Source organism: Eumetopias jubatus, unplaced genomic scaffold (genome assembly GCF_037043125.1).
Source record: "Eumetopias jubatus isolate StellerSeaLion01/CBP00866 unplaced genomic scaffold, mEumJub1_p1.0 scaffold_10, whole genome shotgun sequence".
NCBI classification, from domain to species: Eukaryota; Metazoa; Chordata; class Mammalia; order Carnivora; family Otariidae; genus Eumetopias; species Eumetopias jubatus.
The window spans coordinates 48735718-48750739 of NW_028274816.1; the positions used below are offsets into that span (position 1 = coordinate 48735718).

At 37.9% G+C, this 15022-nt stretch overlaps 2 protein-coding genes and 1 pseudogene across 8 annotated transcripts in view; 1 reads left to right on the forward strand and 2 right to left on the reverse strand.

The window, feature by feature from the left end:
* The window catches only part of ZNF382 (zinc finger protein 382), a 29671-nt gene that overhangs the window by 11772 nt on the left and 2877 nt on the right, over window positions 1-15022 (reverse strand). For 3 of the 7 annotated variants that reach the window (XM_088028458.1, XM_088028460.1, XM_088028459.1), the window contains exons 3-4: window positions 11972-12056; window positions 11605-11700 (exon numbers count right to left, since the gene is read on the reverse strand). In XM_088028458.1, coding sequence (XP_087884584.1) covers window positions 11605-11700; window positions 11972-12056 — 181 coding nt within the window. Of the gene's footprint in view, window positions 1-11604; window positions 11701-11971; window positions 12330-15022 lie in introns of those variants that run through there. The other 4 variants (XM_088028455.1, XM_088028457.1, XM_088028456.1 and 1 more) reach the window with 2 other exon arrangements.
* On the reverse strand, window positions 1148-2959 carry LOC114198965 (rab5 GDP/GTP exchange factor-like). The gene is made up of 2 exons (XM_028090680.2): window positions 2245-2959; window positions 1148-2034 (listed from the first exon to the last, which is right to left on the reverse strand). Exons 1-2 carry the CDS (start codon window positions 2887-2889, stop codon window positions 1219-1221), a joined length of 1461 nt encoding a protein of 486 aa, XP_027946481.1. The 5' UTR covers window positions 2890-2959; the 3' UTR covers window positions 1148-1218.
* LOC114198963 (protein N-terminal asparagine amidohydrolase pseudogene) lies at window positions 12341-13452 on the forward strand (annotated as a pseudogene).

The following is a 15022-nucleotide window of genomic DNA, read 5'->3' on the forward strand; positions in this document are numbered from 1 at the left end:
TCAGGGCTACTAGAATAAATTGAGGAAAAAAATCTTAAGACAAAATCTGAGAATGGAAAAGTTATAGAAGGAGAACCCCCAAATTAGCATAAACCTCTCCTCAAAACCTTGGTTAACTGCATCTGCAGGTCAAGACTGCAAGAAGCACAAAGGGAAAAGAAAGTTGGAGCACTGGGAGAATTGATTAAAGATTTCAGCAGCTGTTTAGCCCTGGAAAAATACTTTTTAATACCAGTCCTGTGCCAAATCAGAGGAACCTAGTGAGAGGAACCTTTGGTCTTTCTACTGAAACCCCAGAATGGCTAACGGCTGCATCCCAGGACTAAGAGAAACACCATAAAACTAAAGGCAAAACTGAAGCTGAAACAGAAATCATCTAAAAAACATAAAAGCAATCTTAAAAAGGAATCAATATGAGCCATCAGTAACTTAACTGCCTTCTGGGTGAAAACTCAGCAATTTTCAGAGGAAGAAAAAGAATCCAGCATCTTGACAACATATTATCTACAAGCTTTTCCTGAGAAGAGACAGGAAAATATGACCAATAGAGAAGATAAAAAATAGTCAACAGAATCAGACAGATATATGTCCTCGCCATTAAAATTACAAGATAAGGAATTTAAAATAACTATAGTAAATATGCTTACAAAATCTACAAGAAAAGGTGGAAATATGGTTAAAGATGGAGAATTCAGGAGAGATAAGAAAATGCAAACTTTAAAAACCTTGTATCTTAAATGCAAAATTCACTGGATGAGTTTAACAGCATAGGAACATAAGAGAATGGGGAATCAGTACTTTGGAAGTCTGGTTAACAGAAATTACCCAAACTAAAAATATATATATAAACTTCTTAATAAACTCTACAGAGAATAGGTTAAAATTATTTAAAATGTAATTGAGAATAGCGCAGAAAAATAATTGTAAAAATATTGGACAAAGTTTCTTAAAATTTGCTCTAAAACAAGAACTCTGTGAATGTGCTAATTTACTTATTAGTTCTAACAGTTTTTTTTTAACTCAAATAAATAGTATTTTATTATTTACTAAGCTTCCTCTGCCAGGAAAAACAAAACAAAACAATCCCCACAAACTGTACCTTTAAAAATGCTCTGACATTTATAAGCAGTTAAGTCATAATCTAGATCCCAATCATGGACTGTAGTAAGGGCTAGCTACAATTTAGGCTCAAATAAATACTACCCATGTAAATTTTTATCATCCTGCATAAACTTGAGGTTGCAATGGTGCAGGAAGTGTATAATTTTCAACATTTTCAGAGTCAAAAGCTGCTAAAGATTGATTTGGGGGTTTAATTTCAAGCGGAAATTTCTCAACAATGTCTTGAACCTCTTTTGCAATTCCATCTGTCCACTCTATTAGATCTTTTTCAAGTTTCTTGGCTTCACTCATGATCCTTTCTTGCCGTTCATTTAACTGAGACAGAAGATCCAAGTTCTTATACATTTGCTTAACCCCTAAGCAAGCATCAGGAACCCAATTCTCAGATTCCTGCTTCCTGGGAGAAGTCTGGCTGGACATGTATAGATCAAAATCTTCCTGACTTAAATTCAAAGACTGAGCGTCTAATTTCTCAATGAAAGCCACAGCACAGCACAGATTGGTGAAATAGTAGCCATACTCCCCAGCCATCAATCGGCTTGGGTTGCAGAAGTGGGTGATATACTGGATATTGGACTGAAGGCGTGGGGGGTTGCCCTTAGTTGGTAAAAAGTCATCGGCTGAGGCTGGCTCATTCTTGGTGATCTTAATGGCATTGAAGATGTGCTTGCTGCACTTGGTGATGCAGGCCAACTTATCTCGAGGTACACGCTTTGAATCCATTTCAATGATATCTGTGATTGCTTTCACCACCATAACAGATACTTCTGAAATTTCTTCATTAACAGGGACACAAAGCATCTGAGGTGTAACCCAGTGCAGGGCTCTGATCCTCTTTTGAATAGCGAGATCTTTCTTCTCATTATCTGTAGTTTCTGGACAGAACACATATTTATAGAGACGAGTCACGATGTACTTTTTTTTTTTAAAAGATTTATTTATTTATTTGAGAGAGAGAGAATGAGAGAGAGAGAGTACATGAGAGGGGGGAGGGTCAGAGGGAGAAGCAGGCTCCCTTGCTGAGCAAGGAGCCCAATGTGGGACTCGATCCCGGGACTCCGGGATCATGACCTTAGCCGAAGGCAGTCGCTTAACCAACTGAGCCACCCAGGCGCCCACGATGTACTTTTTGATCTGATCCATTATCTTCTCAACTCTTTCTGAAGGCACTTTTCCATGAGTCTGCATTCTTTCATCCACATTCTGGTAAAAATCCTGAGTACACTCTGACTGTTCCTCAATGCTTAAATCCCTTTTGTAATATATTGTTTCCAAAAATATCTTGGTCTGCTTATAGATTTCTTGGCCTGTCTTGTGGAAGGTCTTGAGAAATTCTATGAACTCTTTAGACACTCTATCCGTTTCATTGCTGGCTTGCCGGTTTATGGAAGGACTGGGAGCTTTTGCTTCCTGAATTTCTGCCTTTTTTGATCCAACCCTGGATGAAGCACTGAAGAATTTCTTTACTGTGGTAACGTCGCGGGTCTTCTCATTGGTTTTCTTTTCTTCAAACTTGGAAAATGTGAGGGACTGGGCCCCTAGGCCGCTCTGACTGCTGGCAAAGGCCTCTTCCTCCTCCCGCTGAAGTCGCTCTGCCAGTTCCCAATCCTCCTGAATCTGCTTCTGCCTTGCTTTGTGGTACTTTTCCCTCCAGCACTTGGAGCAGAAACCCTGCCAAGCAGGGTTGCCATAGTAACCACATCCTTTCTTGCAAAGGAGCTCTGACTGATCCACATGAATTCCCTGGCATTCAGACTTAAGGCTCATCTTCTTCCTGCTGGTCTGCGGCTCCAAGGGCGTCGGGACCGCCACTCTCCGCGGGTCGCTCGAGTGGGTCCCTCCTCCGCCAGTCCACAACCCGCCCTCTTGTCAGCCCGCCCTTTCTCCTCTAACAGTTCTTTTTCAGATTCCTTAGGATTTATTAGGTACACAATCATTTCACCTACAAATAAAGATAGTTCCTTTTTTTTTTTTTTTAAAGATAGTTCCCTTTCTAATTGGTAGCCTTTTAGTTTCTTTTTCTTGCCTTATTGTACTGACTTGTGTCTACTACAATGTTTAATAGAAGTGGTGATAGTGGGCATCTTTTGTTTTGATCTCAGAGGAAAAGCATTCAGGCTTTCTAGCTTGAGTATGATGATGGCTATAAGTTTTTCAAAGATACCCTTAATGAAGCTGAGGAAATTCCCTTTGATTGCTAATCTGTTCTAAGGCTTTATAAAAGGAACTGAATTTAATTATTTTCCCATGTCTACTGAGATACTTTCATGGTTTTACTCAATTTTTTTCTAGTTACATTAAGTGGCACCTCATATCCTTGACTTTAGACCTCTTTTCACCTTTATATGGGGAATTACATAGATTGATTTTTTTAAAGATTTATTTTAGAAAGACAGAACATGGGCGTGAGGGGCAGAGGGAGAGAGTATATCAAGCAGACTCCGCACTGAGCAAGAAGCCTGACGTGGGGCTCAATCTCACAACCCTGAGATCATGACCTGAGCCGAAACCAAGAGTTGGACACTTAACTGACTGTGCCTCTGATTTCTGAATATCAAATCATCTTTGCTTTCCTGGGATAAGCTCTTTTTAGTCATGAAGTTTTATCTTTTTAAAATATTGCTAGGTTCTGTTTTATAATATTTTATTATAGTTTTTTTCTAGCTTCATGATGTTGCTGTGTCATTTTTTTATTTTTATAGTGCCTTTGGTTGTGGGTAATGCTGGCCTTATAAAATGAGTTGGGAACTGTCCTCTCCTACTCTATTTGTTGATATAAAATTACTTGTTTATTCCCTATTTGTCCTTTTAATATCTGTAGGATCTGTAGTGATGCAGCCTCTTTAATTTTTAATATTGGTAATTTGTGTCTTCTATTTCTTATTAGTATAAGAATTATTAACCATATTAGCTATGGTTTATTAATTTATCAATTATTTTAACAAATCAGCTTTTGGCTTCACTCATTTTCTCTATTATTCTTCTGTTACATATTTCACTGATTTCTGTTTTAGTCTTTATTTTTTCCTTTTACTAACTTAAAAAAAAAACTTTTCAAGTTTATTTAAGTAATCTCTACATCCAATGTGGGGCTTGAACTCCTGACCCTGAGATAAGAGTTGCATGCTTTTCTGACTGAGCCAGCCAGGCACCCCTGCTTTTACTAACGTTTGAGTTTAATTTATTTTTCTTTTTCTAGTTACTTAGGATGACAGTTTAGATCCCTGATTTAAAAGGATAAAAAATTAAAATGCTGCTTTAGTTGCATCCCACAAATTTTGGTATATTGTTTTAATTATCATTCAAAGTATCTTTAAATTTACTTTAGGTTTTCTTCTCTGATTCCTCTTATTTGGAAATGTGGTGATTAATTTCCTAATGTTTGGTAAATTTAGAGATACATTTTTTTAAAGATTGAAGTATAGTCGACACACAACATTACATTAGTTTTACACATAGAGATATTTTTGATTGAATTACAGTTGATCCTTGAACAATGTGAGGTTGGGGCACCAACCCCCCACACAGTTGAAAATCCATCAATAACATTTGACTCCCCCCCAAAACTTAACTGCCAATAGCCTACTGTTGACCAATAACATAAACAGTCAGCACATATTTTGTATGTTATATGTATTATGTACTGTATTCCTAGAATAAAGTAAGCTAGGGAAAATAAAATATTATTTAAAAAATCATAAGGACTATACTTTTTTATAAATACACTATAGCACATACTTTATTTATAAAAAAAAAACCCACGTATAAGCGGACCTGCATTATTCAAACCTGTGTTGTTTAAGGCTCAAATATAATTCTGTTGTGGTCAGAGTCCATATTATGATTTCAGTTCTTTTCAATTTGTTGATACTTGTTTTATGACCCAGCATATATGGTCTATCTTGGTCAATGTTCCATGTAAAATATTCTATAAAGATGAACTAGATACAAATGATTGTATAGTTTTTCAAGCATTCCATAACCTTACTGTTTTCTTTGTTCTGTCAATTACTGAGTGAGAGGTGTTTATATCTCAAGCTATAATTACATTGCTCCTTTCAGGTCTATCAGTTTTGTTTCATGTAGTGCATGCATTCTCAATGAGGGTTTCTCCCAAGGGAGCAAAACTTATAATGGGGAAATGAAAAAAGGTTTCTTAGATATTTTAATAGCCTGTGGCCCTCCAAATGGCAACAGAACATAGATTATAGTATTGAAATTTAATGGGGGGCAATTAGAAAAAAATCTCTAAAAATACTCTCTAGGGGAGTGATAATGATAAAAAGCTGAGAAACACTGATTTTGAAGCTCTGTTAGAACTGTTATGACTTCTGATGAAGTGTCTCTATCACTGTAATATTCTGTATTCTGAAATCTACTTGGATGTATAGCCACTCCCACTTTCTTATGCTTAGTGTTTGCATGTTTAATAGAGTCTGATTCCATTTTTGAGGTCTTACTGCTGACAACTTCCTAGACCTGCCCTTCTTTTTTCCCCTCTTGCCCCACACCTGGGCAAGCCAATAAGAGAGCTTGTATGCTCTTTCTGTTGGTGCTGGCAGGAAGTTTAAACTACGCAATCACTAGCCCACATGTAGAACCCTCACCTAACCTACCCTCCAACCACAATAAACACGAAACCCAGATACACCCTCTCGCACTCACAGACCATTTTAGGACCAGTCTGGGAATCTTCCTTGCTCTTCCCAGAAAGCCTCATTATGTCAGATTTTAGTCTTGACATCATAAGTCAAATTTTGGGTGAGTAGGGTAGGTTGTTAATTTCATCCTGACTTTGGGCAACCCAAGAGAGTATGATATATATTTTTCGTGTTTTTATGTTTCACCTTCCTGTGTCTTTATATTTAATATTTTTAAAATACATCACATAGTTGGGTCTTCCTTTTCATTTCAGATATTAAATCGTCATCTTTAGATGTTTCATTTGGTTATTTCTATCTTTGCTATCTTGCCTCATTATGTTCACTTTTGCTTTACATCCTTTATAATATTGAGGTCATTTATAATGACTCTTTTAGCATACTTGTCTGCAAATTATTCCACCACCTCTACCTTTGTTAGGTCTGATTGTATTGGCTTATTTTTTTTTTTAATTGACTGATTTGTTCCCCGTTTATGGGTCATATTTTCCTTCTTCTTCATATGTTTAATAATTTTTTATTGGATATCAGACATTATCAGTTTAATGTTGTTGAGTTTAACACATGTTGTATTTTCATAAAGAGTACTGTCCTTTTACTGGCATTCCGTGGCAGCCATAGAGTTGCCCACGGGACCTCCCTTCAGGAAAGAACTTGCCATTCACGTGCAAGAAGTGTAGTTACTTGGTGCCTGGGTGGCTCAGTTGGTTAAGTGTCTGCCTTTGGCCCAGGTCATGATCCCAGGGTCCTGGGACTGAGCTCCACATCGGGTTCCCTGCTCAGTAGGGAGCCTGCCTCTCCCTCTCCCTCTGCTGCTCCCCCTGCTTGTGCTCTCTCACTCACTCTCTCAACTAAATAAATAAAATCTTTAAAAAAAAAAAAAAGAAGTGTAGTTACCTGAGAGCCTGCAATTGTTAGCATCTTCAGGATACTCTTTAGATGATGAATCAAACCAGAGCTTCCACAGGAAGTTCCCATCCAAAGACTGAACAGTGAGAAGGTACTAGAGGCTGGCTATTTCTCTCCATGGGGGACTCCTCAGATGGACAGTCTTTGCTTCAGACCAGTTAGGTTGGTTGAGACTTTGTCAGGTCTGCACAATGGTCTGAGGCTCTCCCTGCCCAAACCTGTTAGCATCTCCCTCTTTCCTTCCATAGGTTCCAGATCTGTATAATAATCTAATGGCTTTCTATGTTTAATCTTACTTTCTTCTCCTTTATATTTTATAGATGTACCTCTAAGAAATCTATTATACTCCTAACTCTATCTCAGTATCTCCATTCTAGAGGACCCAACAGATACATAGCAATTATTTTTGGGTTGGTTTAATCCTTTTGATGCTTTTGTTTAAGCTCTTTTTAAAAAAAATTTAAAAAAGATTTTATTTATTTGAGAGAGAGAGAGAGAACACGCATGGGGGAAAGGGCAGAGGGAGAAGCCAACTCTCTGCTGAGTAGAGAGCCCAATGTGGGGCTTGATCCCAGGATACGAGGAGCATGGACATGAGCTGAAGGCAGATGCTTAACCAGTTGAGCCACCCAGGCACCCATTTAAGCTCTTTTATGGCAAATCTTGCAAAGTCTTTAACCTATGGCTAATCTAGCCCCATTTATTAGGTGTGGCCTTCCTAGGGTGTCTATCTAACATCCTATATCAACAAGTTCTCTCCGTTCTGGCTGGAAAGAAATAAAACGATTCTTTGTACAGGAGGCTATGGGAATTGTTCATCTTACAACACCATGGTAGTTGTATTTTCCTTAGAACATGTCTTTGTCTAGTCTCACAGAGTTTCACCTATACATGTGCAGGCTTATATTTAGCCAAAGACTCAAGGAGAACCTTTTCCAGATTTGGGGAACTGTTTTTCTGCATAGCTCACTTCTTTTGGGAAGTATGTCCTGGAAATTTTAGCCACCTCAATCTCCTTGAATGCCAATGTCAGTCTTCTCAAGTCAGTAAAATTGCCAGGTTCTTTTTGGATTCCTTTCTCTGTACTGTAGTCTGGAAGCTGCTTTCAGATGAAAGCCTGGGATGAGGTAGGGCTCATCTCATTTGTTTCTCTTCTCTCAGGAATCCAGGCCTGTGCTGCCTGTTGTTCAATATCTGAAAATAGTTTTGTCCAGTTTTCTTTTTGTTTCCTGTAAGAGTGTAATTCCAGACTCTCTTACTTCCTCAGGGCTGGAAGTAGAAGTCTTGAATTATAAAAATGCAGGCCCAGATGACTTAATAATGATTTTCATCAAACATTTAAGGAAGCAGTAATACCAATATTACATAAATCCTATAAGAAAATAGATGAAGAGGGAACACCCCCTGTTTGATATTACTGACAGAATTCTGATACAAAAACTTTTCAAGGACATTACAAGAAAACTACAGATCACTATCCTTGGTAAATCATGCATAAAAACTTGCTAGAAAATTAGCAAACCAATATTAGTAATTTAGAAGCAGGATATAATACATCTTGTCCAATTGGGGTTCATCCCAGAAGTCCAAATTTGGTTTAAAATTCAAATTAATTAATGTCATATACATAGTAATAGATTAAGGAAGAAAGATTATATGATCATCTCAACAGGTGTAGAAAAAGCATGTTAAAAACAACATTCATAATTAAAACAATCCGAAAACTAGGAAAAAAACTTCCAGAATTTAATAAAGAGCACTTATGAAAAGCCTACAGTTAATATTAGGCTCAAGAATGAAATATTAAATGTCTTCCTTCTAAATTTAGTGAACTGATAAGAATGCTCACTGTCACCACTTCTATTCAACATTGTACTGTAGATCCTAATCAGTATAACAGAGTAAGAAAAAGAAATGAAAGCAGTAACATACAAATGTAGAAGTAAAATATCTCTTTTCTACAAGGCAGGTTTTATATTCCAAAAACTAAAGGAATATACCAAAACAAACAAGGACAACAGCAACAACAATAAAACTTAAGTTAATAGGTAGAATACAGTAAGTGGAAGTATGCAAAATCAACAGATAAAAATACATAAAAATCAATTGTGGGTACATACATTAACAACAAACTGGAAAAAGAAATTTTAAATATCCTACTATTTACATTGGCATTAAAATATTAAAAGATTAGACACAATGAAATATGTATAAGACCTCTATACTAGAAATAATAAAATATTGCTTACAGGAAGTAGAGAAGCTAACTAAAATAGAAAGATATAGTATAGTCATGATCTGGAAGACTCAATATTGCTAAGATGTTTGTTCTCAACAATAAAAATTCCAGCACATTTGTTTAAAGAGATCAAGAAGTTGATTCTAAAATGTATTTGAAAAAGAAAATGACCCAGAATAGCTAAAACAATTTTTAAAAGAAGAAAGTTAGAAGACTTACTATGACTTGAAGACTTATTAGAAAGTTCCAATAATCAAAGACCAGGTAGTATTGGCAATAGGACTTAAAACATAGCAAAGGAAAGAACAGTCTAAAAATACGCTGACACAAATATAATCAAACAATTTTTTGATAAGATCACCAAGCAATTTAATTTAACAAGTGACGGGAGAAATTGGTATCTATATGGAAGAAAATAGACCTTTGGCCCTTACCTCACATCATAAACCAAACTTAACATAAGATGGGCTATAGAATAAAAATAGCAAAATATTCATAACATTTTTAGAAGAAAATATAGGAAACTATCATCACAACCTAGTAGAAGGAAAATATTTGAGAGGTCAAAGAATTATATAAGAAAATAATGATAAACTGGATTTCATCAGAGTTAAAAATTTGTGCTTATTGAAAGACATCGTTAAAATAAATAGGCAAGTCACAGACCTGAGGAAATATTCAGAATACCTATATCAAACAAAAGACTTCTATCCAGTATATGTAAAGAATTCCTACTACTTGAGGAAAAAATATAGTACCCAATAAAAATGGGCAGAACATTTGAATAGGCACCTCTGAAGAAGCACTTGAAAAAGTTCTCAACATCATCAGTCATTAAGAGATATCTAAATTAAAACTGCAAAGATATACTACCATACACTTCTGTATGACCAAAATGAAAATACTGATAATATCAAATACCTAAGAGATGGTGGGACAATCAAAATTCTCACACATTTCTGGTAAAACTTTAAAATGGTACAGTAACTTTTAAAAGCTTACAGTTTCTTAAAAAAGTGAAATATACCCTGCCTAATGAATGAGTGATACCACCTGCTAGGTGGTTACTGAGGAGAAATAAAAACGTATGTCCACAAAAAGATGTTTACAAGAATGTTCACAATAGCTTTATTCATAATGGCCCCAAACTGGAACATTTCAAATGTCTATGAACTGGAGATGTATAAACAAACTGGTATAAACTGAATACTATTCTATAATTAAAAGAAACTACCTAAACTACTGCGAAAACATGAGTATGTCTCTCACACCTTAAGCTGAGTTAAAGAAAATAGATATGAAAAAGGTCTAGGATAGACAAAACTAATCTATGCTGGTAGAAATCACAAGTGTGATTGTCCTAGTGGAAGGGATGGGCTTGGAAGAGGCCTGAAGGCCTCTTTATATTGGGTGTGACATACATGGGTTTATGCTTCTGTCAGAACTTGAAGGACTTCACACTTAAGATCTCCACATACATTATATCTACAAAGCATGGAGTAGATTCTTGGCAAGGTAATAGCAGTCAGTATCTCTATAAACAATAAGGCAAACAAGGAAGGAACTTACATGAGGAATGACAGTCAAAATCAAAAACTTAAGATTTTAGAGGCATGGAAATCAGTCACGTATAAGCACGTCAAAGATTTCAGGCCTTTAAAAACAGATCCCTAATAAGACTTCAACTATTTAAAAAAAACCCCAAAACCCAATATAGAGAATAACAGGTGTTGGTGAGGATGTGGAGAAACTGGAACTCTTGTGTATGTTACTGGGAATGTAAAATGGTGTAGCCATTATGGAAAACAGTATGGCAGTTCCTCAAAACATTAAACACAGAATTACTGTATATTCCATCACTTCTCCTTCTGAGTACATACCAAAAAAGCTGAAAGCAAAGACTCAAGTAGATATTTGTACACTCATGTTCAGAGCAGCATTATTCAGAGTAGCCAAAAGGTAGAAGCAACTCAAGTGTCCACTGGATAAGCAAAATATGATATACACATACAACTGGAATATTACTCAGCCTTAAAAAGGAAGGACATTCCGATATATTATAATATGAGTAGACCTTGAGGGCATTATGTTAAATGAAAAAAGCTAATCACAAAAAAGACAAATACCACATGACTCCACTTATATACAGTGCCTATGTAAATAAATTCATAGAGACAGAAAGTAGAACGGTGGTTGCCAGAGGCTAGGGGGAGAAGGTAATGGGGAGGTATTTTTTAATGAGTACAGTTTTAGTTCTTTTTTTTTTTAAGATTTTATTTATTTATTTGACAGAGAGAGACAGCACAAGCAGGGGTAGTGGCAGAGGGAGAGGGAGAAGCAGGCTTCCCGCTGAGCAGGGAGCCCGATGTGGGACTCAATCCCAGGACACTGGGATCCTGACCTGAGCCGAAGACAGCTGCTTAACGACTGAGCCACCCAGGTGCCCAGAGTACAGTTTTAGTTCTACAACATGAAAAGAGTTCTGGAGATGGATGGTGGTGACAGTTGCACAATGTAAATGTACTTAATGCCCCTGAACTATATGCTTAAAAATGGTTAAGATAATAAGCTTTATGTTATGTGTATTTTACCACAATTAAAAAAATAGATCCCTCAAAACATTCAAAGGTGTCAACTACCTGAGTCCGCTGGATTTTAGCTTTACAGACTCACCAAGGTAGCTCTGACTTGGAAAAATTTTCTCTGTTGTCCATAGTTCTTCTCCTTGCTCCAACTTGCGGATCATATCAGGCTTAGTCATGTGAAACCCTGGTAATAAAAAATGAGACTTGGTCTAAGCTGCTTGGGCCTCAAAACTATTGAAAGAAGAGAAAGATATAGCTCTAAGGTGACAGACAATGTACACATTGACATCTTACCAAGTTAATACCCTGCACTAGGCAAGTGAGGACATAATCATACTATCTGCTAACAAAAAGGGATTCATCATCTCTGATGTCTGAAATTCAAAATTCCATATGCTTTAGAAATTCTTGAAAGGAGATGTATAATGTTGAAAGATTCAAGGAATTTTCCTTACCAACAGAGATGAGGTGGCAGTAGTTTTCCAACGTGACATCCCTGTAGAGGGCCTTCTGTCCAGGATCCAGTTGCTGCCACTCCTCCTGGGTGAAGTCCACAGTCACATCCTTGAATGACACTGATCCCTGTAAGGGCATACTCTAGTTCATCCTAAAGTGATTGGAACTAGTGAGAACTAGATATTGGAGACCATGTCAGTGGTCAGACTAGTTTTCTTATTTTGTGTTTTCTATTGCAGAAAATTCTCTCTGATAATACATTCTGTATTTACTTACTATCTCATGCTAAAAATATATGATTATACTGTTTGCCTTAAATGTGACTGGTTGGGCGCGGCGGGGCGGCCCGGAAGCGGGGGCCGCGGGTGGCCCGGGGCTGGGGCGGCCGCCTCCGCGATGCCGCTGCTCGTCGAGGGGCGGCGAGTGCGGCTGCCGCAGTCCGCCGGGGACCTGGTGCGAGCCCACCCGCCTCTGGAGGAAAGAGCCAGACTTCTCAGAGGTCAGTCTGTTCAACAAGTGGGACCCCAGGGCCTTCTGTATGTTCAGCAAAGAGAGCTGGCAGTGACCTCCCCAAAGGATGGCTCCATCTCCATTCTGGGTTCTGATGATGCCACCACTTGTCACATTGTGGTCCTGAGGCACACAGGTAACGGGGCCACCTGCTTGACCCACTGTGATGGAACCGACACCAGAGCGGAGGTCCCCTTGATCATGAGCTCCATAAAAGCCTTCTCTGACCACACTCAGTGTGGAAGGCTGGAGGTGCACCTCGTGGGAGGCTTCAGTGACAACAGGCAGTTGTCACAAAAACTTACTCATCAGCTTCTCAGTGAATTTGACAGACAAGCAGAGGACGTTCACTTAGTGACACTGTGTGTGACAGAATTAAATGACCGGGAAGAAAACGAAAACCACTTTCCAGTGATTCATGGCATCGCTGTCAACATTAAGACGGCAGAGATTTACCGAGCATCCTTCCCAGATCGGGGTCCAGAGGAGGAGCTCCGTGCTGCCCGAGCTTTAACAGGAGGACCAATGATTAGTATTTACGACGCAAAGACAGAGCAACTGCGTATAGGACCGTATTCCTGGATGCCCTTTCCACATGTGGATTTCTGGCTGCAGCAAGATGATAAGCAAATACTAGAGAACCTTTCCACTTCGCCTCTGGCTGAGCCGCCCCACTTTGTGGAACATATTAGGTCTACCTTGATGTTTTTAAAAAAACACCCATCTCCCACCAGCGCACTGTTTCCTGGAAACAAGGCTCTGCTCTACAAAAAGAATGAAGGTGGCTTATGGGAAAAGATCTCTTCTCCAGGAAGCTAAACACGGGATCACCAAAGAAAGCAAGCAACTTGTTGGCCTGACAAAGACCACCGTGGGGGCTGCAAAGAATGCGCATTAGAATCTACATCTGCTGAGTCTTAGGTCTCCTTCCTTACTGTCCTTCAAATGACTTTCAAAATAAAATCTTATTTTGGCAACAAAAAAAAAAAATGTGACTGGTTGCCTGGTGCACCAAAATGAATAAAACCCTGGCCTTGCTCATGAGAAGTTACAGGCTAAGTGAGAGGCATACATATAAATACATACACCCAAGAGATATTACAGATGAATGACAGAAATATGTACAAGGGAAAGTGCTATGAAGTGAAAAAAATTTCATTTTGTATTCCAAGGCTTCACTGAGGACATCAAAATTTTGTCCTCACAATGAATTTGCTTTGTACAGGGCATCAGCTTTTAAAATTCATGAGGAGAGGAAAAATAGTTAGTAAATTGAGGAAACAGCAAAAGACACGGTATGTTAAGAAAGATTCTTTGAGCTCTAAGAAGAAAAACATATAATGAGGTAGGCAGTGCGCATGTTTATCTATCGAATAATACTAGATTTTTTCCTACAGAGCAGTGGTCTTAAAAATGTACTGAGAACGCTCTCAACATATTTATATTTATTTATAAGTCATCAGTCAGCAATAATGGCAATCCACAGAGTTAATGATCTGCTCTTGAATGCAATCTGTTAGTATTTTCCTCCCTTCCAATATACTGTCTTGTACATTCCATTCTAATGCATACCCCACTTTACTTGGTCTGCTGCTTTGTGGAGTATAAAGAAATATTAAATAGCACATACGTTACCTGATAAAATTTGTACTTTAGAGGCAATACTCTTAAAGACTGGAGAAGGCTTGAGGTGTGTTAAGTGGGAAAGATAATTAAGTAACCATTGTTAGAGATGTTTCCTAGATTAAGGTGGTATTAGTGGTCTAGAGAGGGGAAAACTGATTAGTGTATAATGGGTTGCAACAGAATTGGTCATAAATTGGTTGTAGAGTGGAAAAAAAGAGGCATAGGGTTACCTGCATAGGCAAGTGGGAAGGTGCTGAGACTAGAAAATGGAAATGGAAAACAGAAGAAAGAAGAAGGTGGACCAAAGGAGGTAATGAAGTAGACCTTGGAAATGTACTTGAAGTGTCTAAGGGATATTCAGGTGGTCATAACTTTTGGAGACTGGATGTATGGTTCTGACACTCTGAATAGAAGTCTAGGATGGAGAGAGGTATTTGAGAGTCACTAAAATTAGATCAGTATAACCTTTAGAGTGGATCTGTGCATAGAGAAAAAGAGACAGTGAAGAGAAGAGAACCAATTGGCATCTGGGGAAAATCAGTATTTTGAAGATGGGTGGATGAAGAGGGATTTTCTGAAAGACATGAAAACAGGAAAAAGTACCACCTCTGATTCAAAGTAGAATGTTTCAAGAATGGACTGCATATGCATTTCATTCTGCTGCACCCACATATAAAAAATTAGAAGAAACTAAAAAGATAAGAGTAAATCTGTAACAGCATTGAAATACTAGAAAGATTTTCACTAGCCGGCCACCATTTGTATGAACTGGATAAAATCGACTGGAGGATCACTGAGGGAGAATGCAAAATCACAATTTTCTGTACAAGCTTGCAAGCAGATCTCTGTCTTGGAAACCTCACACAACAAGACATCTTACCACAAGCTAATAATGTAATTTACCAATTCTACCT